At 41.3% G+C, this 21,550-nt stretch overlaps 1 protein-coding gene and 2 non-coding genes across 3 annotated transcripts; 2 read left to right on the forward strand and 1 right to left on the reverse strand.

Annotated features, from left to right (window-relative positions):
• Window positions 1–2,970: 2,970 nt before the first annotated feature.
• LOC148826006 (zona pellucida sperm-binding protein 3-like) lies at window positions 2,971–4,172 on the forward strand. The gene is made up of 6 exons (XM_088926351.1): window positions 2,971–3,095; window positions 3,174–3,291; window positions 3,488–3,588; window positions 3,657–3,730; window positions 3,903–4,085; window positions 4,165–4,172. The coding sequence occupies exons 1-6, from the start codon at window positions 2,971–2,973 to the stop codon at window positions 4,170–4,172; spliced, it is 609 nt and encodes a 202-aa protein (XP_088782477.1).
• A 6,983-nt stretch (window positions 4,173–11,155) lies between these two features.
• trnal-caa (transfer RNA leucine (anticodon CAA)) lies at window positions 11,156–11,266 on the forward strand. The gene is made up of 2 exons: window positions 11,156–11,193; window positions 11,221–11,266. It is a non-coding gene; the product is annotated as a tRNA-Leu (tRNA).
• Window positions 11,267–20,738: 9,472 nt separating this feature from the next.
• trnaa-ugc (transfer RNA alanine (anticodon UGC)) lies at window positions 20,739–20,810 on the reverse strand. The gene has a single exon. It is a non-coding gene; the product is annotated as a tRNA-Ala (tRNA).
• Window positions 20,811–21,550: the final 740 nt, after the last annotated feature.

A 21,550-nucleotide genomic window follows, 5' to 3' on the forward strand; every position in this document is an offset into this window, starting at 1 on the left:
ATATTGATTCAGGATATATATGAGTGTGCGAATGGTTAAAACTGTGTTTACATGAGCTACAAACGGTAACATTTTCATTGCGAGAAGAAAGTCAGTCCGTGCGCATTTCTCAGCATGCACATTGTCAGGAAAACTAAACCCACAGTGCCAGCAAACCTTTCGATAGCCTGTAGGTACTGCCATTGCAAATGTAACAGGCTGTTCATACACACATATGATATGGTTGCTATCTCGTAATTAGGAGATAATTTGGTATTTATTAATTAAGATTTTTTTCCTGGGTGGCAACAATGCGCTTCCGCAATAAATCATAGACTCTGCTTTCAAAATAGCTGCACCAGGCACTTGGACACAGATAAACACAGGGATTTAAAATTCAGGAATATGAATGGTCAATTGCTTACAGTTGGGGTTTTACGTTTTCTCATTTAGCGATTTGTGCATCAATCTTTTAACAATTCATTAAAATGCTAACAATATTTAAAATAAAAACAACAGCACCGTTAAATGAAGGGGAGACAGGTAGTTTTTTTTTTACAATCAGATTCCAATCTCTAATGCTGTGTGTGAGAGCTTAGGTAACTTTCCTTTTCTCACATTTTCTGACGACTATTCCAAAGGGGCACCCTGTCAACTCCTAATACTTTACAAAAGTCTGCCTGCATGTTTGATTATTGTCGTTTTATTTAGAAAAAGTTCAATATTGATCATAACTTAAGAAAATTATGATCACGAATAAAAAAAAGGGGCTAAAGATGTGAGTTGCTCTTGAATCAGAGCTGGGTGACACGGGCTTCTGTTCTGATATGGTTGTACGAGAAGCAGGAGGAATCGCTTCACTCCTATGGAGCATGAGCTAAATCAGGAGGGAGACATTTCATATGCTCGTGCATATGTTAGCGCATGACCTACATCGTAAAACTAAATTAAAAACTAACATTAAGTTGTCAAAGACATTCATTTATATACAAACAAGAGACAGACATAGCAATGGTTCTACATTAACTTGTTCTACACTGATGAGACTAATTGAAATGTATGAAAGCCCGTTTCTGCCAGGGAGTTAAAAAAACGCGCTATGGTATTGCAGAATTCCGACTAAGTAACTCAAAATTGCGACTTGGTAACTCAGAACTCCGACAATGAAGCCAATGCAGTGAACTTGGGTGGGAGCGGCGAAGGCAAAAGCCCTAGAACCCGAATCCGTTACAATAACAAAAGGACAGACAATGAAATATGGGCTATTTCGAAGTCGCAAATGTGAGATCTAAAGTCAAAATTCTGAGTTTTTAGGTCGCAATTCTGAGATACCATAGTGCGTTTTTTTTACTCCCTGGCAGAAACGGGCTTCCATTGGTTCTCAGTGCTGGGGATCAAAAGCAATCTGGAAAATCAGACAAATTATTATCAGATTATGTCAAAAGCTGATCAGTATTTCTTTACTGGGAAGCAAAGAAATGCTTGTATTACACATTTTAATATGACATGCAATTACACATGAAAAATAGTAAAATTATTTTCATTGCGGTACATGTTGATAGAACAGCCCCCTCGATAAAAGAAAGTGTGGACGGACGTGTCGCATGTTCCGTACTCTGTCTGGCAGCGAGTTTAACACACTGTCCTTGGAAATTAGAAACTAATTGAACAATAAATTAATCTGAGCAAATTTTACACGTGTGGGTGATTTAATTCTGTCGAAATTGCGTGGAACTCCTCCGCTGAGCTCGGATACACACGGGAAAGTGTTCAGGCGGCTTCACGGAGTCCCGCCTCAGACTGGAAGCAGGTTCTAATTAGACGCTGAGAACAATCCGGGTCTTTGTATGTAATTGATTGTGTTGATTGAGCGGTAGTGTGACCATGTGTGTGGTAGCATAGTCCTGCTAGTATAAAAACCTAGTCACCGCGTTCACACTTTATGCTCTTTTGCTTCAACACAGTTTGGTGGTTTACTTGTTTTACTTCTGTAGCAGTTTAGCGGGATGTCAATTTGGCAATGCGCTCCCCGCACTGATCTCTGCCGGGCCGGCTGGCTGGGACTCTCAGGAATTTGCGCTTCAGGCCAGCCTCCTGGCTCCTGAAGACGCAGCCCGGTCGGAGGACTTGAGCCTGGCAGATGCGCCCTTCGAAGACCTGTCTGCAAGCGAGAACGACTCGCAGTCCTTGGCTCCCGACTTTCGCCGCCTTCCCGTGTCCAGAGACGCGTACTCGCCCTACTTTGACAAGGAGAAGATGAAGCCCGAAGCCGGCAGCCGCCCCTTACCCGCCTACATCAAGAGCGTCCTGTTTCCTCCCTAGCGAGGGCGGCAGCCGGCTCGCCCGGCCATCGGGGGCACCCAAGGAGTGGCTGTGTGGTGCGACTCCAGCAGGATGTACGTGAGGGTCAGTCGGCTCCTGTTCGGCTTCAGCTGTTGGCCATCGGAGGTGACCTTGGGCAACTGCAGCGTCAGCCGAACCACACGCCGTTACTTCTACTTCATCTACGGGCTTCACGAGTGCGGCACCGAGCGATCGGTAAGCGGGTCTTCATCTACAGGCAGTGTATCGATGTGAGCTGTAGGGCTAGTGTCAGGGTTGCCTTTGCCACCCTCCTCCAGTGCACCTGTGCATCGCTTCATTCCCTTCTCTGTGCCGGTCAAGTGCTCCTACAACAGGTAGGCAGGGCTCTGCTGCTGCTGAAAAGCTGCTGGGAAAGTGACCAGAAGCCCCTCATCCCCTCTGTCCTGCAGGTTCCACTACTCCTACAAGGTTGGCTATGTCCCCACGTGGGCCAGGAGAAGGACCTTTTTCAAGGACCTGAAGAACAAGCACAGCTTTGTGCTGCTTACCACCAACTGTAAGCTCCTTGAGCGAGTGGCTCCTCCTGCCTGCAGGGGGTGCTGTGTGCAGGTGTAATGCTGCCTCTCTCTCTCTCCAGCCCACTGGGTCCGGCTTTCTCCTAAGGATGAGTACTTCCTGGGTCAGCCCATGTACTTCCAGGCCACTGCCTACTTTGCCACAGTGGAGCAGAGGCTGTACATCCACTCGTGTTACGTAACGGAGAAACCGGACCAGCACTCCCAGCCCCGTTTCCCTGTGATCGACAACTTGGGGTACAGCCCCTTCTGGGAGGAGAGGTGGGCAGGAGCCCTGAGAGCCTGCAGGGGTTCATCCTTGCACCTTGTCCCCAGGTGCATGGTGGACAGCAAGGCAGATGGATGCCTGTCCAGGTTTGTCCCCTCCAAGCAGAAGGATGTGCTTCGCTTCACAATTGATGCCTTCCTCTTCCAGAAGAAGCTGTCCAGGAAGGTACTACTCTCAAAGGCTGCTCAGCCTTCTTGCTCTACTGATCCATTGTCTGCTTTTCCATCCATGATCTAGATGTGAACCAGACTGGCAGCTGTAGTGCCTAGAGCTGCCAGCTTGACTTCACTGATGGCAGAAGGTCCTTCTCTGTCCCTCTATTGGCCTTGATCCCTTAATGCTGTGACTTTCCCTCTTGCAGCATGAAGTGACTGAGCTGTACATGCACTGTGTCATGGCTGTGGCTCCTGCTAAAGCAACACCAGGGACCAAGTCCTGCACCTACAACAGGGAGGCGAAGAGGTACTTCTGCAAGGAGGGTGCTCTGGGACATGCCAGGTGGAGGCCTCACCTGTCCTCCTCTCCTCCAGGTGGGAGGAGCTGTATGGTGACCATGAGGTCTGTGCCTGCTGTGAGTCCAGGTGTGCTGGCAGCCGGAATGAAGGTGGGTCTGGTTCTCTATCCCTTGTGGATGCATCTCTGCCCAAGAGACAACCATGCTTGGACAACTGAGGAATGATCCCATGCTGGACAAAAGGACTGTTTTAGATGAGTAGCATCACTGTGGGACTCTGGGTATAGCGGATCCCTCACTCCTGGGTGCTGCTTGTCCACAGGTACCAGGAGCCTGGTGACCAGCAGTCGGGTGGCTGTGGCACCAGTAGAGGGTCCTCTGGATGTGGGGGCTGACTGGACTGAGGATGAGGAGGGAGACCCTCAGAGCTCCAGTGAAGATGCTGAGAGCACCAGTGAGGATGTGGAGGGAGCAGAGGACTTTGGAGATGTTGGCCAGTGGACAGGTAGGGTCTGGCAGGAGGAGCTCTTGTAGGGGTGGGTGTCCTGCAGTTCAGCTTGATTGTTCTCCTTCTTCCTCCCCAGGTGCCTGAATGAAGGCTCCAGCCTGGCCCTTGTGACTCTCCTGCCTCCACTCACCTTGTAATGTCAACATCTCAATTAAACTGTGAAAGACCCTTCTGCCTGCCCTTGTTTCTTCATGGTTTATAGGTTTGAATGGGGTGGAGGAATTCAAGGGAAGTGAGACCCATTAATAAACGGAAGTATTTGTGGGGGTTCCCCTTTCAAGAATGCTTCCCGTATTGCTGCCGATGAGGGCTGAAAATGGCTGGAGTAATAAAGCGTTGTACTGGGGGAAGATGGCTGCACTACTCCTTGGGCAGGGCATTGTGACTTTTTTTTTACTGGGGGAGAGACAGGTGTTCAATATACTGGAAATCCTCCCATTTCGGGGAGGGGTAGTGCTTATGGTGTGTGAGTTGCTATTGTAGTGCCCAGTAAGAGTGAGATGTGGTGTCCTATTCTAGGCTGCACAAACTGACTAAAAGAAACACAAGGAAGGAATTGTCAACAGGGGCTTGGTATAAAGTAGGCCTTCCCTTCCTTAGCAGAGGAACAATACTGGTGCACAAACATCAGTGAATAATGGTACAGTTAGAATCTCGGAGGTCTTGTCTTATGGGTGTTGGTTTTACAGCAGTGGTATTGGACAGTCATGAGAAGTATTAGGATTGAGACTGGAGATCCCAGCACTTGAGCTGGAAGACGGGTGTTCACAACCACCTTTACCAGCAGCACAGACTGGGTAGAGTGAGACTGAATGCTTACTACACAAAGCCTCTCCACTGTTTCAGTGTTCCAGGTCATGAATTTCAAGTGAATCCTAGTCTTCCTTTGTGACTACCTATAATTTGCACAAATCCTGCTGGCCCACTAACACTGTCAATTTTTAGCCCTACTGCAGTGCCCTATTAAAGTTTCAAGGGTTTAGGATAAACTATTTTATATAATGGTTCCAAAGGTGGCTTCTCAAAGCACTTGACATAATTACAATAAGAATACACAGGATAAAACAATTCCAATAGACAGAGGAGACTATGGATGGCGGTACTAAGAAAAGTAGAAGCAGAGTGGTTAAGAATGGAACCAGTTCAGTAAAGGCTCTTCTCCAGAACAAGGTGTTGAGTCTGAATTTGAAGGAGTTTAGGGAAGGTGACTCTGGTATCCTTGGGAAGAGAGTTCCAGAGCTTGGGGGCATAACAGCAGAAGGCCCTGTCACCCATACAGTGTAGACGGGCTTGGGGGACAGTTAGGAGACTAGAATTAGAAGAGCGAAGGTTATGATGTGGGGAGTAGGGTGATAATAGATTAAACTGCAACTGAAATGTGAAGGCACGTTCTACAGTTTATGCAAGAAAGGGTAATGTTAGGCTTTTATGGGACTGGGGAAGTGGCAGCACTTTTGCGGACTGTTGGTACAACAGCAGTGCTCAAGGATTCATTTCTAATATTGAGGACAATGGGTTATATACCCATCGTTCTTACCAAAGGATCAGAGACCTTTTGCTATATAAAAAGACTCCTTTCCACCACTAATTTATTCAGGTTTGGTTCATTTGGGTTTTATCAGTTAAACATTTAATATTTATGTCAGTTTGTTGATGCCTGTATATCACAGTGATCTGCACACACACCTTTGACTGAATATGGGCTGCCAAACCTCTCCACCAAACTTATGTATCACGGTAGGTACACAAGAAGTTTATTTTTAATAACAGGGTTGTTGGTGCCAGTAGTCAGATTGGGTCAATTGCAAGGTAAGAACAGCATCACATTAACTGGAGATGATCCAGAGATTAGCATGCAGCTCTGTACGCCAGATTAATACCGATTTGCAACTCGCTCGTCTGCTGACTTTAGTCCCCTGCTCAGTAATCACAATGTTCCCAATTGCAATGAGCCCAAGGAAACAGCTGCTGCTCTCTAGAGGACACTACAGGACAGGACTAAGTACAATTCCTGCAATAGACTAAGCAGTTTAGTGCCAAACTAATAGAACACTGAATCCTATGGGACAGTTCCGAATGTAGTAACATCTTAATACTGAAATAATATCGTAAACACCTTGTGATCTTAAGAATCTGTCGCTGTTAAAACGTATTATAATAATAAGCTAAAATTGTACTGGAGCCACAACACAGTGGACTTGCAGCTCCTGTCCTGATCATACAGAAAGATGTCATCACTATAACACCTGTTAACAAACATAGCGCCTGCAGTCTGTGAAAGAGAGCTCTGAGGTAAACATTCCTTGCAGGGAAGTGAACCGAAAAACAGGCAAATACATCACTCAGATGAAGAGCAACGACTGTCGCTAAAGAAAGTGAGCGAGGGTACACCTATAGTAGTTCATCCACAGAAATTCAAACATAAATTTGTGACGCACCAGAGTACCACAAAGCTAGAAGCGTGCCTTCAACTGGAGTATTGTAGCACGACTATTTATAAGTAATATTAACTTATTCCAGGCGTTCATCTGGTTTAAGAATACGAATCGATGCCTTCAAATAGACGTTTAACAGTCCTTTGATGTAGAATTAAGAAAATGGGGAATTATTTGATCCCATTCTCAATCCAGTAGTTTATGGACAGGCGCTCTCAGCGGACTGTGTGCAGGAGTGATGGGTGATGTGGAATTCTATGGGCTCAGTGGGACTCTGGGAGTCAACTCAGGGCTCTGCTGTAGATTCCTGTAGAACCGGTGTGAAATGATAATGTATCGTTGGCTGGTATTGTTAATGTAAAGTTTACTGGTACGTTTCGGCCAAAACATATTTTCTTTCTTCTTTTTTTCAGCATGGAATAAACCTATTACATGTTTCTTTGCAGCCTACGCATGCTGACGCAGCTACCCACCTGAACTAAAAATTGTATGTTGGCCGTTCCGTTACACTATATTGATGAATCGTACAAGATCATAGAATCTATAAGCCTGAAGACTTGTCATGTACAGTGCCCTGATAAAAATCAAATTAATTACACTAATTTTTATGGAATCCCATTTCCGGTAGTGAGGCTTCCATAGTACACAGATGGAATAGTGGACGGTGGGCTTTTAATTTTTTTTTATTTAAACACCAGAAATACAAAAACGAAGACAGAATATGAAATAAGATACAGAAATAGACACTTCACATCCAGAAGAATTCACAATTATAAAAGCTGAAACATACTTTTTAAATATTTCCATTGTATGTCCTTTTTTACTTTAAAAAGAAACTCTTCTTTAGCTCAGCTGGCAAGGCCTGGGTTCGAGCCAATGCAGTGAGGCACGAACTAGGGTGGGAGCGGCGAGGGTACAAGCCCTGGAACCCGATATAAAGATATATATAGATATAAAGTCGGAATTCTGAGTTTTTAAGTCGCAATTCTCAGTTACTAAGTTGGAATTCTGAGATACCATAGCGCGTTTTTATTTTTACTCCCTGGCGGAAACGGGCTTCCATAGAAATGGTCAGATTCAGAGCCATTGCAGTTCGTGCTAATTAGAACAACGCCAGTACTGAACCCTCAGCACCGTACTGACTACTGAGCACAAGTTCAGCTGCTCGCCAGCTTTGTTACGGACAGTTTTGCATTGCTATTGAGCTCAGAGCAGGAGCTGATCTTCAGACAGTACCGTGTTAAAAAAGCAACATGAGCCAGGCAGGAGTCAAACCTACAATCTTCTGTTCCGAAGTCAGATGCGTTATACATTACGTCACTGGCCCTAATCTTTCGGTGCTCAACTGCACCATAGTGACCTCAGCGCCACTACCAGTAATACATCGCCCCCGACCAAAATTGCTTAGTAAAAAAAAAACGTTTTTCTATACTTGTCTGTTTAAAAATATTATATCTTTAAAAAAGGCAAAGGGTTTGTGTGTCGCGCTAAAGTTTCGATTCATTTCGAATGCAAAGAAAAAACATTTTCTTCCAAGAAATCATAAATGTGTCTCATCCTCCATACTATAATTCTCTCTTGTAGTAGTAAAGCATTTTGAGTCAAACCGAACAATATATTAAAGGAACAAGTAATAGGTTTATTCCATGCTGAAAAGAGAAGAGAGAAAACACAACGTTTCAGCTGTGAAACCTTCTTCAGGTTTGTTTTCTCTCTTCTCTTTTCAGCATGGAATAAACCTACAATATTACTTGTTCCTTTGCAGATACGCATGCTGACGTAGCTACCCACCTGAATATATTAAACGTTTCATCTATACGATTAACATAATGTTCTCCTGAATAACTACAGTAAATGACAAAGCCATAATAAAAAAATATATTTACGAATTTTAACTTTTTATACAGTAAAGTTTTGTTGTGAACATGAGCCCTGTTTATCGATATCACCAACACAGTTCTGGATTTTATTCTGCCTTCCTATGGACATATGAATTTTCTTTCACACAACAGCTTGCATGTGTGGTAGCTTATTAGCGCCAGGGAGAAAAAGAATATTGTTGGCTTTTAAATGAGAAACCATTTGCGTTTATACAAAATCACAATGCGTTGTCCCAGACATTGGGACATCCTCTGTTTAAACATCTGTCGTTTTCTCTAATATTGGCTCCTGTGCTTCGGTCCATTTGAGAGAGAAGACACTGAAAAAGTCGTGTGAAAGTGGATTTTGCACCTGCGCCAGTGCTGTAGTGGTATCATACAGACACCCATACAAATCCATCACACGTTGGAAGCTCTGGAAGGCAACGTAAAATATTGCTCTGTCCGTTGGTGGATTAGGTATGCATGCTACATTTCAACGTAAAATGCAATGTAAAAAGATCAAATTTGATTCAAAATCGATTAATGTAAAAACCGATAAAGCTCATGTTTTTTATCTAGTTTTATCTATATCTAGTTTTTCAAAGGTCTTAAAAAAATGTTTATCGCGATTGTGAAAGTTAGAGAAGGTGTACCAGTGCGTGCCTTTATATCGCCAGCTTCAGTCTCGCCTGTAGCTGCGAGAAGGTTAAAAGCGTACAAGTGATCTGTCTTTCGTCAAAATAATTGCTGGAGCAGCAGGACGTAGAGTACAATCCAGCAGCGGTAGATGGTGCTCGGGTAAGAGCTAATTCTGTTTTCAGCACAAGGAGCAAGAATGAGCTCAGTCTGGCTCCCAGCAGAATCCATTCTGGTTTGGTTGCTGTCAGACTGTGCATCTGAGGCTTTTTGGATCGCAACGTGAAAAAAAAGAACAAAAAACAATTACTCACATCGTGTTACTTCTACCAGAGGAAGGGAAGATATCACTTAAAAAAATCAGAACTGAATATTTGGATCCGGTGCCTCATACTTATACATAATTATTAAAATAATAATTATTTAACTATCAGATTGTGTTTCTGCAACATTTCGTGCACAGTATGCCGTATTCAACAATAAAACAACAGTCACAACGAGGCCTTTACACCCAGTCTGGGGTATTTTCCCCTTTTATATTTTTGCCACTTTATATCGAACCTGTTATACTCCCAGAAGTGCACAGTAGATTGTACTTAATAAAAATGTACAATTCACCGCTGGTATAAACAGATGTGTGCCGTGTTTGCCTTTGTAAGCATTTGTTTAAAAAATAAGTTCACAATACGATAAAAACACAGAAAGCACAAACTTAATAATACAACGATACAAAATCAAAACCAAATCATAAAGCCAATTAAGTACCTATCCTTTGAAAACAGAGAACACCTTTATATCTACAATAAAAATGTGACATTTGTATCTACTTTTGAATTACTGTACAAAGCAGACAGAGTAGTCCCTGAATTCAAAGATCAGATCTTGGCCAAAACAAGACAATCAGACGTGAGCTGAATTCGGAACAAAAGCCTCTGCTTCGTCGTTTATTGAACTTTTGATCAAAGTCTGAGTGAAAAAAAAGATCGGCTATTTTAACTGTTTGAATGAAATACACGAAGGGCACCTTCCTTCGAGCCGGAGTCAAACCGGCGACCTAAGAATTCTCTCTTGTTTCTACTACAGTTCTCCGCTTTACCAACGGAGCTATCAACAGATGTCAGGTGCTGCTTTCTGGCACATACTGCCCAATGTAGTGAAATGTTCCGGATGATTTAAATCCCAGATCGACATCGTTTCCAACTCGTTTCCTTAGTCTTGTTTACCTTGAATTTAAGCCACAAACCAGGATTCTACTGTATAAACTTCCGGAGATATTACAAAATGTTTGAGCATCAATCATTCCAGGCGGAAATTGACTCCTTTCTTTCTCGAGGGATCATATTAAACATTTCATTTGGATCGAGAAGAGGATCACCATGAGACACAAAACAAACAGTTTCATTCTGTCTTTATTAGAATCTGTATCACAGCTAATGCATGTAAAACCTTTAGTATGCGAGAGTGAGAGTTCAGTTATGCCAGGGAGTGTGAGAAAAGAGAACTGAAATTTAGTAAATTAATATTTAAATAGAGTGTAAATCTTCAAAGTGTCACTGCAAAATTATTACAGGGGTCTACCAGCTGCCGGACGTACTTGTTTTGGGACTATTTCCAATAAGTACCGCATTAGTAGTTGTGTGTCCTTACTGGTATCTTTTAAACATTCGGTTATATACAAACGGGACAGAGACACAGTAATAATCCGATTTTAACGTGTCCTGCATTTTAACTTACTGAACAGATAAATTGAAATGGTCTGATTCAGAGCCCCTGCTGTTCGTGCTAATTAGAACCACAGCAATACTCCTGAGTCCTGAGCACCACACTGAGCAAAGGTTCACCTGAACTCTGACTTTGTTCAGCACAACTTGTTGTGGCAGTTGAGCTCAGAGCTGGAGATGATCTCCATATTCTACCACACCAATTAGTCCTAAACGTAGTACGTTTAAAACAATTTAATTCAATTTTTAAAACAATTTAAAATATTACACAAAGGCTGTAAAGCACACTCTAAATCGATCCGAATATTTGATTTCCGCGATCCGCAACAGTAGGCAACGTGGCGCTTCTCCAGCAAAGCATTTCTCAGTTTTGTGAACTACTGGTGCTTTTAACACACCAACCTACATAACTCTTCAGGATGGCCGAGTGGTCTAAGGCGCCAGACTCAAGGACTCCTGTCTTTCCATTGCTTGGGTGTTCTGGTCTCTGAATAGAGGCGTGGGTTCAAATCCCACTCCTGACAGCTTTTCCCTCTCTTGCATTTTTCCTGTCTTCTTGTGCTCGCTGACAATGACAGAAAGAAGAAAACGGAGAAACCGGCTTGCGGGCACATGGTGGGCAGGTAAATGCTTCGTGAACACTCCAATGTGAATAGCAGAAAGTCAAATAGGCTTCTATTTCTCCTTTAAGAACTGTTTGGGGTGCCTGTAATCGAGTAAAGATTTACGGTCAAGGTATGCATTCAAAGGTGAAAGACCGAAATATAAATCCAGAAGAAGACGTATTAAAACATATTGTTTTCCTCGCGGTTTCCCCTATATTTCATTACATGTGGCATTGTGAAATCAGCCTGTAGCCCTACGGAATGCAGCCACTCTCCCGGTGACAGCGGCAGGAGCCGAGAGGATTAAATCAGAGCTCAAACAGAGAGTTAAAAAAATATGGGCAACTAGAACATAGATCATAGAACATTTTCATTAAACTTTCCTATCTGCTCGGCCTTACTGAAGTATTTTAGCTGCATTTTAGCTTCTATTTATATACTTTACAGTAGATAGTGTTTAGTAAGAGAAGAGAGATACAAGAGCTAAACCCCCACAATAACCAAACCTTAACTAAAGCAGGAAGATCAGTTTCTGCTCGAGACAGCCGTTTTCTGAACTGTAAACCTTCAACACTGGCTGGAGACGCTGTGTCCGGACTCAGAGGTTGTATAAGAAAAGACTCGGAGACCTGCAGGCGCGGCTCATTGCTCTGCGCTCCCCGTGCGGAATGCGCGTGTCCTCCCTCCTTCATTACCTTCATACACTCCTCTCAAACCACAGCAAACTCCTGGAATATTTCGGTGAACAGATACTGGGTCTTTCTTTCCGAGATCATAGGCAGAAACAATAAACACGGTGAAAACAGGAAGGTATTCTGATCGTATAGGGAAATGCGCAAAAATACATTTCCTAAAATCCAATACAATCTAGTTACATTCTGATGTATCTGAATAGTTCTGGCACAGTTGTTACAGCAAAGAGACAAATAAACTTTTTTTTTAATTTCATTTGAGCTGTAGTTTCGAAAATGTTTTTTCAATTCTCTAAATAATACAAACACAAACACCCGTTGTAAGCGTCTGACCATTGATATTCTTGAATTATAAACCCGTACACACGCTGGCAGGCAGTTCAGCGAATATGATGCCCCTGCAGGGGCCGAATATTAGACAGATGTACAGTATACATACAGTCATCGTGTGGAGTTTATTCCTCCTCTACCGCAGTCTTTGCCTCGGACCACCCCACTTGCCACATTTGCGCCTAATTGTCGATTTTTTGTATAGAACACCGAATATCTTGAGGAAGCCTGTCAAGCGAAGACTGATGGATTATTGAGGTGCAAACACCGGTTCAAAATCAACACCCTCTGCTATTGCCGTTTCTTTGATAGTTTCTTCAAATTCCTCATCTGACCTTCAATATCGAGGGATATTGAGCATAATACCATACAAATTGTAACTTTCTTTTGATTGCCAGTTTTTTAAAATGCCATCCTCTTTTACAGTTATTTTAGATGTTTGGCAAGGCGTAATATCCCCCCTCTCACCCTCAGCTAAAATATTTTAAAAGTACAACAACATTACATTATATTGAACAGCACTTCGGTTAACATTTATATTAAAATTAAGGTAAATATACGAAAATATAAAAATAGAACTCCGGCTATCTGTTGTTTTTGCTTGTCAAGTTCTCAAACAATTTGCATTGTTTTTTAAATTACTTTAGCTGCAGATGCAACGGGAGTAGAAGTGAATTCTCCCGCCACCCATTGGAACATAAATGAACATGGATGAATACTATCTGCTTGGAAGTTGCTGATGTCGGTAATTATTGGAAATTCCCGGTAATGTTGACTCTTTTCTCAATTGTTTACTACTGCAAATATCAAAATAGTTAAGGTCTTGTGGAAAAATAAAATTTTTGCGGTGATGATGTTTACTACAGGAAGAAGTGCGTCCCTGGGTGGTTTCAAAACACCCACCTTTGGGTTAATAGCCGAACACGCAAACCGATTGCACCACAGAAATGCTTGCACCTTGCTTTTTTTACATTTACATGCTTTTGGTGAACAAAAAATTCGCTCGCATTTCATCTTTCGTAAGCTATATGGTTAAAAAAAGCAAGATGGGTTCCGCAAAGGAAATGAATACACGCATTAAACCAAATCAAGACTTCTGTGAGTGTCCCAAATTACATGTTCTGTAAAACAAGACAGGAAGAAAGGTACCGCTGGAATTCAGATCCAGGATCTCCTCTTTATGAAACAGGTGTTTTAATCAACTTTGTCATGGCGCCGGCAGAGCGCTCTTCTTTTATAGCAGCTTGGACACACCGCCATGAGACATCTGCATTCGGTGTGCGTTGAGCCTACTCACCGAGCAAGTTGCCTCCTTTAATGCACTAGCAGCCCCGATACTAAGAGACAGGATGAGAAATGGCTTTTATCTGGCACTTTTCATGTCCAAGGAGATCAATGTGCTTTCCGTGTACAACAGGGTGTCCTCTACACCCGCCACCGAAGCATAGCACAGGCTTGGTGGCTTGACATCTCCCAAGGAAAATAGTGAAATTACAGGTGGAAGAGGAAAATGACCCTCAAGAATGCAGAAAGATGGTCATCTTAAGGGAGCCAAATCATGTCTGAAGGGAATGGGTTTCTAGGTGAGGTGGCCAAGTGGTTAAGGTGATTGACTGCTAATATATTGTGCTCTGCACGTGTGGGTTTGAATCCCATCCTCATCAGTGACAATTTTTTTTTCTTTAACGTAACCTTACATTTGCCCGTAAAGTTCATATATTTTTCTGTAGCTGCAAATCCCCAATATTTCTGCTGTCTCCTGAGAAACACAAGCGTGGAGTCAAATCATATTAAATAACACAACACATCTATTAATTTAACACCCAGATGTGACAGAACACATGAAAGACTTACACACAGCCTTTAATATGCGATAGTGAATTTGCAGGTATCCTGGGGATGGAAGATAACTGATATTAAGGAAATACATATTTAAAGGGGGTGTAAGTCTTACATGTGTTCTGTCACATCTGGGTGTTAGCTGAATAGATTTATAGTATTATTTATTGTGTTTTGACTCTACACTTGTGTTTCTCAGGAGACAGCAGAAATATTGATGTTTACTTGAACTTGAACTTTATTGCCATATGTAACCGGTACATGTACTGGTACAATGGAATTCTTACTTACAGAAAGTCTCACGATTGTAAAACAAGTGTAAAAACACAGTGCAAACAGTGCTTAAAGACAATATACAGACAAACAGTAGATAATGTACACGTAGACATGTAGACATTTATATCTACATTCCCGGTGATCTTGGCTTAGGTACTCAACTATTTACTTGTAGTTTGAGTTGTGTCAAAAGTTTAAAATCTCTGCAAACATCAGGATGGCTAAGGATGTGTAAAGAAACTCAATCACATTTAGAGAAGGTCATGTTTAGATCGGTTTAATTCAAAGTGTGTTTCTGGGTGCATTTGATCTACCAACGTTGTGTTTAACTGAAGCACACCCTGACTGAGTGTGCCATAGAAACTGACACATGTTGTATTTTTTCTACATTCACAGATTTTTGACTAAAGCAAAAAAAAATGCATTGTCATTTTCTTGCCAGCTGACAGTAATTCTTCTGCACTGATAAGAAAGATTAGCATTTTATCTTTCACAATGTGTGGATTTTTTTAAAAACAAGTTGTGCCAAAAACTAAATGAACACCTCCATTAATCTTAATGTAGAAGCATGTTGTCTATAATGATAAATGGTGCAAAAAGACAGGAATAAAGGCATCACTTGGATTTGATCCCAGGATGTCCTGTTTATTAGGCAAGTACTTTTACCAACTTAGCCACAGCAAAGCACTACCCTTTTTTAAGTGGTTGTGTTTTCGTTTCATTTTTCGCTCTTCTACTAGAGTAGTAATGTTTCTAGATGTGCATGAACGTGGTATAGTAGGCTGACAGCAGGAACACGTGGCCCACAAGCAGTGACGGTATTAGAGGTGCCTGCAGTATGTTGGTTTGTGAGAAGGGATAAAGTAACTTGCCGAGGAAGCAGGTGTGCCTGATTTAATAGAGGCCATCGAGCAGAAAAAGTAACAGAAGAACCAACATAAATTCAACAGCGATCTTCTGCAGCTGAAAACACAGGCGAGACTTCTCCAGGAAACTCACAACCTGGGCATGACTTCACTGCACACTGCTGTTGAGAACGATTGGTGCAGTGGTGCACTGGAGCTGTGCGAGTATTTCTCTCTACACTGACTGACACTGCAGAAACACAGGGTTTTGGCTCTGGATCCATTTCCTCATGGAAGAAAGAGACAGTAAAATAGCAAGGAAAATACAAGAGAAGAAACTGAAAGAATTGTGCCCACTGCAAAGTAGGAAGGACAGAGGTGGCCGGACACTTAAAACAGCTCAGCGGATAATTTGAAACGACATTCTTCGGTGACAATCAGCAGATGGATTCAGGTTCTGTTGTGCAGTTTGAACGTTTGTTCTCCGAAATCTGGCTCGTTATATGAGATGAACTGATATTAAATAGGAATAATCATCGATATAATAATTGATGTCTGGCGAAGGCAAATAACCTTTGTTCATGATTTGGGATGTGACTGGTTACATTTCAACAGTTACAACCCCCTTTATAAAGGGTTTGCACTCTTATGCAATCAAGGGATTGAAAGATTTTTATTATTATTATTGTTGTTCCAAAAATGTTCTATTTGTTACTTCTGATGGAGCTGTGTGCAAAGATTTAACAAGCTCAACTCCTGCCAACGATTCGCCGTGAAGAAGCAAAACATTGAAGTTTCACAGACAGAAGCAGTTCGCCAGCACAACCAACATTAAAACACTACGATTTGCACTGACTGGAAAGTGATCTCAGCAGACGTTGTTCCCTGCATAACGCTAAAGGTGGCAAAGCACATTTGGGTTGAGAGGACGCAGTAAAGCTTTTGTTTTCTGCCTTGATGTCAAGCTGACAAAGTATCTCTAAAAACTTAGCTTAGGTTCTCAAGCGACTGTCAAAACACAATTCCACTGATTGCTTTCCAAGTCACTTTTTGCCAGCCGGTAATATTTCTTCTGCACTGATAACCAAGAATTGAATTTCATTTTTCGCAAGCTCTGTGAATTTCTTGAAAAACAAGTTTTACAGAAAGGAACTGAACACATACATTTAACAAAATCAAGCCCTTTGTGGTTGCCCGAAATGGTACGTTCTGTACCACAAGATAGGAAGAAAGACATGGCTGGGATTTGAACCTAGATTCTTTTGTTTAATAGACAGGCGCTTTAACCAACTAACATCACCTTTTATAGCCATTTGGACACACCGCTCTGAGACATCTGCGTTCAGTAAGCGCTGAACCTGCTCTCAGAGCAAATTGCCTCTTACATAGCAGCCCCGACACTGAGAAACGAAGAGAACTGGCTTTTATCTGGCATTTTTCGTGTCCAATGCGTTTGACATCTCCCAAGGGCGACACTATTTCTTCTTCTTTTTTCTTTCTGTGCGCTTTGATAAAAAAAAGAGAACTCGTGCAAGGGAAAAATGTCCTTTTTTTCATAGAGAAAACGTGCACCAGGAAATGTGTTGAGAAGAAATGATTTAACATGATACGTGTCCTAACTTACTGGAGCAAATGCTCACCCGTCGAGGTCTGCTTTACTACAAGAGTGAAAGATTTGATCATTTTGTGGAAGAAAACAGTGTTTTTTGAATTCTAAATCAGTCGGGAATTTCAGTGCGACACATAAACCCTTTGTCTGATTTAAAGAGATTATATTTTAAAACTCATAAAAATGTAGAAAACACCTGTTTCTCACTTTGAAATTTTAACGGGGCGGTGTATTACTCGTAGCAGCGCAGCACACTATGGTGCAATTCAGGTTATGTGATATACCAGAGGTTTAATAAATAACGAGTCTGATTTCAAATCATAAGATTGTAGGTTCGACTTCTACCTGGCTCGTGTAAACTTTATTCAGGATCCGCATTAATAGATGTCTATTATGTAATGAACTGCACCTGAAAGCAAACGTTGGGTCTGTTTCCTTTTTTTCCAGCATGAAATAGCAAATCGTTACAAAAAGCACCAGCTAATGCGCAATAGCGTTTTTTTTTCAAATGACATTTACTTCAGGCTTCAGACACTTTTTAATAAAACAAAAGTGTCCTGAAACTCCCTAGCAGGTTTGCTTGAACCTGTATTAAAAAAAGTTACCTGAAACTTCCAGGATTCCATTTCATTTTCTGATGTAGCTGTCTCTGAAGTCGGACGTGATGTTTAGCAGATGTGAACTGCCTTTTCTCTTTTGTTCAAAGGTATTTGCTGTGTGAGCTCTATTTTGTTTAGATTATCTATGTGGTGTACACAGGGAGCTCAACTGCATGGTGCGAATTCTGTGTTCAGGTCCAGCAGAACCTGAAAAGCTATGAGCTGACTCCGACGTGATTTGAACATGCAGCCTTTTGAGTGGGAGTCAGACGTGCTACCGTTGCGCCACAAGGTAACAGCTATCTTTTTCCTCCTGTGAGGAGCGCCGCTCTTCTGAAGAGAGTCTCTTCTTCCCAGACCACATTTTATTTTTCCTGCGCAGCTCTTGTGCAGGTGTTGTTCTCGATAACAGATCCAGGAACACTGATTGTTTTTCTATTTTTTTTAATTAAGTACCCCATGGTGCAACTGTAACACGCCTGACTCTAAATCCAGAAGTTAATTTTCAAAGTATATCGGAGTCAACTGATATTGATCAGGTTCTGATACTGCTGAACCCACAGCTTTAATCATAAGGTCAAATTCCCCAATCCTGCTGACCTTATATGTCGATCCCTTCTCGTAAAAACTCGTATTTTCACAGGATACCCTTCAGAAATCACAGTATAGAATGAAAAACTCCAGTAGATGTTGATGATTTTCCTTTAAAAACAATTGAATCTCCGGAAATTTTACGGAGTGTATCACTTTTACTGAGACCGAGGAGTGTTAAGCTGTACATGAGTCTCTGTGGGTCGGTTGTTAACCCAAAGGTTAACAGAGCCCGTAGGGAGCAGTAGGCTCGCAAATATAGCTCACTGTGTATATACTCAAGAAGCGGAGGTTAGTTTCTCATCTGCATGTTGCAGAGCCTTACGCAACTCGTACTAACAGTTGGGGTTTGATCCCTGCACGAGCTTTAGTTGAAAAACCATTGTAAATGATGTGTAACAGATTTATCCAGCTGGCTTTTATATTTCACACTAAATTGCGATCTTGAAACCAAAATAATTAGAAATATTGAACACAACCGTTGTTCTCCAAGAAGGAAAGCTGTTTTAAACTGATGTCACTCCTTTTTATTTAACCCAGATTGTGAAAACAACTCTGCCCTATCAAAGGAAAATGTTACACAAAAGTTGGAAAGCACACTCTGAACCCATCTGTATATTTGATTCCCGCGATCCGTTCAAAGCTGCTTAGTGTTTCGCAAGCAAATCATTTCAGGGAAGAAATTCAGTTTAGTGAACTACTTGTGTATTTTCACTCATTGAATTTGATCTCAAAATTACAGTTCGGATTTATTGGAAAACTTCACAAGCATTATTAGGTTAGGAATGTAAAATTTTATTTTAATATCTTGGTATATTTACCTTCATTTTAATATAGATATAACCATGAATGTTGTTAATCATATTGTACTTTTGTCGTACTTTTTAAAACATTTTAGCTGAGGACGCACGGCGACTATTATACCTTGTGATACATGCAAGACATCTGTAAAAAAAGATGTAATTACAATAAAATTGTCAATTAACAGAAAACAACAATTTGTTTAATATTATTCCTCGATATCGATGATCAATTGAAGGATTTGAAGAAACTATCAAAGAAACAGCAGCAATAGCAGATGATTTTGGTTTTGAACCCATCTTTACACCTCAATAATCCATTTGTCCTCGAAAAAAGAAAAGACGGGCATGTTTTGAGTCTCATAATTATCCTAGATTATTCTAGATCCAAAAGAAACGTATACATTTGATTGCTTCTGTAGTATTTTGGATTTTCTTCTGAAGATCTTACGAAGTATTGCCAGGATCTATATTTAGTGCTCGGTAGCGATAACACTGCTATTGATTGAGTAAAAATCTATGATGTATTGACAGCTTTATCTGAAGCGAGAAGTATTCGAACCCCGCTTATGAAGTATTGGGATTCATACCAAGAAATACTTTTTGTTTTCCCACCCAAAATGCTGCTATTGCATTACACATTATATGAACATTACCAGTTTTGGTAGCTCCTGGGTGCGATTTTCCAAAACTGAAACTAATTACAAAATTATTTAAGATGAACCATGTCCAAAAGTTGTAAATCATGACTAATATTAATATCAACTGAAATTACAACAGAAAAAAAAAGATTTAACGGAAATATTCATAAGGCTATGCAAGCTAAAAAGTAGAACAATTAATTTCATATAACTTTTATTTTTTATTTTTTTAGAAATGGGCTCACACACCTGAAGACACTAACGTTTCTCTCCGTTAGAGTGTGTGAATAACAGTTTAACCTAAAATGTTTGTAATTGTGATTTTGATAAAATGCAATAAATCGTCTATCAGCAGTAAGAAATTATTAAGAAAGTAAGAAATTGTTTTATTTAATAAACTGTAAGATGTGAAGAGAGTTTACAGTTTGCATCCTTTAATTTGTCTTTTAACTTAAGCGTTCAGGACCCAAGCCCGTGAGCGGACGGTTGTGTTTCTTGAATCTCTTGTAATCATCAAAAGTAGTTCAGGTGGGCAGCTGCGTCAGCATGCGTAGGCTGCAAAGGAACAAGTTATAGGTTTATTCCATGCTGAAAAAAAGAAGAAAGAGAACACAACGTTTCGGCCGTCAAAAGTAGTTGTTTGTTGTTTGTTGTTTGAGTCCTTCAGTTTTTTCTTGAGTTGTACCATGGATATTTTATTCGATCCATACTTTTCATGATCTTTTGAATATTCCTTCACTTATGAAAAAGTTCAAGGTGTTCTTGTCGCTGTGCTCCACATCTACACGAGAGCACCTGTAACAGTACAGGACACACAGTGAGGAATTCGCGCAGCTTTCAGCTCAGTGCGGAGTCCAGAGGGAGGACTCGCTCGCTGAATGATTTCTCAAGAAATCCCAGGTGAGATTTAACAGGTGATTTCTTCAACAGCCACGACAAGTGTGGAGACGTTCTCTGGATTTCCTGAATATGACGTTACATTAGTTCAAATCATTTGTTGTAGTTAACAGAACTAAATGCTTTGGAGGTACATCTAAAACAGCAGAGCAACACTGTAGCACTTCGCGTGTGACTGAACTTAATTGTGTAAACCTGGCTCTCTATGAACACCAACAAAGAGTTCTCACTCAACAGAAGATTGCGATGTGAGCACAATAATATAAAGCACGTGGAGATGCCAGGGATTGAACCCGGGACCTCATACATGCAAAGCATGCGCTCTACCACCGAGCTACATCCCCAACAGTGTGTGCTCATGGAGAATGCCTGCAATTTCCCACTTTCGTGTTTCCTCTACTACAGAGTAAATTCATGGGAATGAAGAAATAAGGAAGGAAAAATAATCACATTGAAGCTTCCAGAGACTGGGCAAAAACGAATCAGTTATTTTTATATCCAGTCACACGGGCGACGGTGGTTAATTCCTCGACGGGGGAGTGCTTTTTACCTCCTTACTCTACTGTCTTTCAATTCTGTTTTCTTTGAAAGCTTTTTGCATCTTTTAAGTGCTCTCGGTTAAACTACGCATAGAACAACAGCAGTACTGATGATTTTCATGGACCGATGCACACTTCTTCTGTACAACTCCAGTGATAAAGCCCTGTCTGTAAATATTGTAGAAGAACGAAAAAGGGCGAAACAACGCTCCAACCACAGGAATGGTAACCGGAAGGATCGTGTTCTTATTTAATATGTCATTTTGAGATGCCTTGTCAACGCAGACAGGCGTTAGAGCTGAACAAATAATTTATAGTGGTGGTTGTAAACATGGAACATGTTATTTCTATACCAGGAAGAAAGGAGCAGACTCTTAAACTCTTTAACTCTTAAGTTAAAAGAGACAAAAACGACACCTAATCACAGCTAACATTAATTAAAATGACATCACAACAAAAGAGCGAAGCCTTGAGTGAATCAAATTCGTTTTCATTGAATGTCTGTGTCTTCATCACTTTTGGGTAAAGTAAGCTTGAAGTTCAAA

Source organism: Atractosteus spatula, chromosome 10, assembly GCF_055471065.1.
Source record: "Atractosteus spatula isolate fAtrSpa1 chromosome 10, fAtrSpa1.hap1, whole genome shotgun sequence".
NCBI classification, from domain to species: domain Eukaryota; kingdom Metazoa; phylum Chordata; class Actinopteri; order Semionotiformes; family Lepisosteidae; genus Atractosteus; species Atractosteus spatula.

Bases quoted from the DNA above. Each gene is read 5' to 3' on its own strand.
- LOC148826006 (XM_088926351.1), top strand. From the start codon at position 2,971: ATGTACTTCCAGGCCACTGCCTACTTTGCCACAGTGGAGCAGAGGCTG. The intron at 3,096-3,173 runs GTACAGCCCCTT...CCTTGTCCCCAG, and splicing joins CCTGTGATCGACAACTTGGG to GTGCATGGTGGACAGCAAGG. The intron at 3,292-3,487 runs GTACTACTCTCA...TCCCTCTTGCAG, and splicing joins AGAAGAAGCTGTCCAGGAAG to CATGAAGTGACTGAGCTGTA.